We start from the raw sequence: 3,320 nt of genomic DNA, 5'->3' as shown, positions 1-3,320 counted from the left end.
TGGAGTTACTCTATAAATTTAGAATTTATGACTTGTTGCCTTTTGGAGCATTAATTATTTTTTATTAGTAGTAGGCTACCTTTTAGCTTTTACCTTTAGTTATACACAGAAAATTTGCCAGTAAGCACCAGTTCGAACTGAAACTGGATAAACACATTTTCATCAGAAGTGTAGTCTATAATGAAAAAACAATAGGAGGTATAATAATAACAGCAAGATTGCTAGCAAGTAACATAATATCATCTCATCAACGCCCCTCAAGTAAATGTCGCGAGATTTTGGCATAGGACTGTTACCTTTCAGAAGGAGCCCAGTAGGCCCTCACTGCAGCTGCAGAGCCTGTGGTTTATATACAGTCTATGTGCAGAACACAAGATCCAGGGGGCGTGGTAAAGAAGGCGTTGTCACGTGGTACGTGCCACTGTTTTCAGCGCTTTTCAGAATGGGCCAATGGCAGTCGTTTTTGATGACTACGTAACTATTTGAAATATTTTTATTGAAATTGGCGTCACATTTTGTGACAGAAAATGTAAGATATAACTCCAAATATAGACAAATGAACCACGATCTGTGAGAAATATTATAAGTAAATATTGAATGTTTGTGGAAAAATTAAATCTACAGTTTTTTTTTTTTGCATGCGGAAACACACGAGCTTCTGTCGAGCAGCGTTAGCATTATACTCACTTTTTACCATTGTAACACAACATCTAGTCCTCACCTGTTTGACTGCTTTATTTGCCATTTATACAAACAACAGGTCGTGCTTGACGAGTATGAGTAGGCATTTTGGATTTAAGTCACTAACGTTAACGTAAACCGTAGACGGACAGGTTAGCATCTAACTTGCAGCCCGAGCTAACAGCTAAAATAGCTCAGTATGCTAAAAACAACGCAAACTTTTACATTTTTTATTTCCACATCTTACTATCAGCTATTATTGTAAGTTTGCTTATGTTTACCCTTCTGAAATACCATATTTCATACCGTTACTAACAGCCGAGCTGGAGTAACCGATTATATTTCTGCTTTAAATGTAAATGTTAGTGTTAAAATGGATATCTTGATTAATAATTTCACCAACAACAAAATGAACGCGAACATCAGCAGGCTGCAGTGTAATGCACATGAGGGTAAGTAACTGCATTCAGATAAACACAATACATATTTAATATTGAGTTTCTGAAGTAATATCATGTGAATGTCATCCATTAATACTTATATTAATCACTTAAACATTAATTCTTATACTAATCATTTAGTACCATGGTGGACAGTAATGAAAATGCTTCTATTCATAAAATACTTAATAAATTTCATCTATATGCCAGTTTCTTAGAAATGTAATTTTACGTTCATATTGGTTTCATATGGTTTTGAAAAAAACTTTTAAATGTATTAACTAGTAAAAGGTCAAATTTTCTTACACATTAAATACATGTAAGTGTACATATATCAGTCGTCATTTTAATACATGTTTTATAATATATTTTTCAGCATTAAATGTTTTTTTCTTTTTACAAATATATGAATAATTCATAAATTTATGTAAAATATTCAGCCTGAGCTAATCTAGATACGTCATAAAGTCAAATTATCTGATATTTTAAGGTTAACCTTTTAATGAAGCTTTGTTCTTCATGATTAAATCAGGACTTTATGCCCCCCAAAATATCAAAATGTATTTTATAAAAAAATACATGTTTGCATAAAAAAGGGTGCATATCATAATCATTGTATGTATGAATTGCATTTTAATCAATATAAGAATAAATGAATAGATGTGGAGCACTGATATGTAATAGCACTGTATGAACTATGCGACTTGCTGTTGAAGTATGAGATTTGTAATGAAATGTTTGCATATTACCAATTAAAGCTTTCACTGATATTCTAGGCTGACGTCATATTCGAGCGTGATGATGAACTTTGTCTTTGTTAAGCATTATTAGCAATGGCTGTGCCTTGATCTGACTGATTTCTTGGCAGATGATTCTGGAGCATCTAGGGTCCCTGTGCTTAACTCAGGGTGTGCTCCCATGAGCCCAACCAAGAGAAAACACCATGAACACTCTCTGAATCATCAAAAAGACTCGGATGAAGAACAGATGAACAAAATGAGATGCTTATTGGGATCCCATCTGTATGTCTGCTACAGCTCTGTTATTTGCAGTGCAGCAAAGCTTCCCATGTTTTTGAATTGTTCGATCAGTTAACAGTTTTTTGCACAGCATGCATGTTTGTTTCTTGTGTGTTTTTAGGAGAAATTCGAATGGAGACACTGAAAACCAGGAGTTATGCAATTATAGTTATGGTCACACATCTCTGAGTGGTCTTCATAACCATCATGTATTTGCACCTTTCCCCATTTTTGCGGTGGATCAACCCCTTGAGATGACCAAACACAGCTTAGATCCTACTAGGAGCGTGCTTCGTATTCCTGGATCCAGCACAAAACGCCAGCAGGTCAGACTTTAAAGCATTGATTCTACATCAGTGGCTTCACTGTTACAGGATGTGTTGCTAAATGTGTAGAATTGTCATATTTCCAAACAAAACAAAACAAAAAAAGTAACATTCCTTTAATATCAGAATCGTCCATCGGTAATCACCTGTGCCCCTGCCAGCAACCGCCCTTGCAGTCTTTCCAGTTGCCACATGTCCCCTAATAGCTGCACATCTGGATCCACCAACAAGACCAAAGGTATTTCATCTAGCACCTTTCAAGTATCAGAAGTGTGTACTCGGTTGTGTTTTGAGTCTGAATAAGTGACTGGCACATAACTGGTTATCAGAAGGGTTGGCTAAAGAGATTGATAGGATTTTTTAATTGCTATGGCAGATTTATTTAAAGGGGTCATATGATGCTTTTTTAAAGATCATTATTTTGTGTATTTGGTGTAACAGAATATGTTGACATGCTTTAATGTTCAAAAAACACATTATTTTTCAAATACTGTACATTATTGTAGGTTCTCTATGCCCCGCCTCTCTCAAACGCTTAGTTTTCTACAAAGTCCCGCCTTCCGACAAGCGCAGTCTGCTCTGATTGGCCAGCTGACCCAGTGCATTGTGATTGGCCGAACACCGCAAGCACTCGTCGGAAATGTAACGCCCCTTACCATAATCGCCAGCTTCATCTTTCAAAATAAATGTAAAGACAGTAAATAATGTCATTAGTTTTACCATCAGTTCAAGCCCGAAAGGGGAACAGAGTCGCGTGACAGACACAGTGATGAAGCTGGTATGTGTGCAGTACACAAGCCACGGTTAAGACAGCTGACTCCACTGTGATGTGACCCCCTCTCTCTCTCTCTCAC

General features: G+C 36.4%; 2 protein-coding genes across 2 annotated transcripts in view; one reads left to right on the top strand and one right to left on the bottom strand.

The window, feature by feature from the left end:
• Positions 1-351, bottom strand: part of LOC107684878 (synapsin-2-like) — a 10,565-nt gene extending 10,214 nt beyond the window's left edge. The window contains exon 1 of the mRNA XM_016481251.1: positions 297-351. The gene's annotated coding sequence lies outside the window, so the exon portion shown is untranslated. The remainder of the gene's footprint in view (positions 1-296) is intronic.
• Positions 352-3,320, top strand: part of LOC107684880 (transcription cofactor vestigial-like protein 4) — a 4,048-nt gene continuing 1,079 nt past the window's right edge. Inside the window, exons 1-4 of the mRNA XM_016481252.1 lie at positions 352-1,133; positions 1,990-2,143; positions 2,262-2,466; positions 2,593-2,704. Coding sequence (XP_016336738.1) covers positions 1,055-1,133; positions 1,990-2,143; positions 2,262-2,466; positions 2,593-2,704 — 550 coding nt within the window. The 5' untranslated portion in view covers positions 352-1,054. The remainder of the gene's footprint in view (positions 1,134-1,989; positions 2,144-2,261; positions 2,467-2,592; positions 2,705-3,320) is intronic.

Source organism: Sinocyclocheilus anshuiensis, unplaced genomic scaffold (genome assembly GCF_001515605.1).
Source record: "Sinocyclocheilus anshuiensis isolate Anshui unplaced genomic scaffold, SAMN03320099.WGS_v1.1 scaffold429, whole genome shotgun sequence".
In the NCBI taxonomy this organism is placed as follows: Eukaryota; Metazoa; Chordata; class Actinopteri; order Cypriniformes; family Cyprinidae; genus Sinocyclocheilus; species Sinocyclocheilus anshuiensis.
The sequence above is the reverse complement of the archived record's forward strand: the minus strand, read 5'-3'. Positions and strand labels throughout refer to the sequence as shown.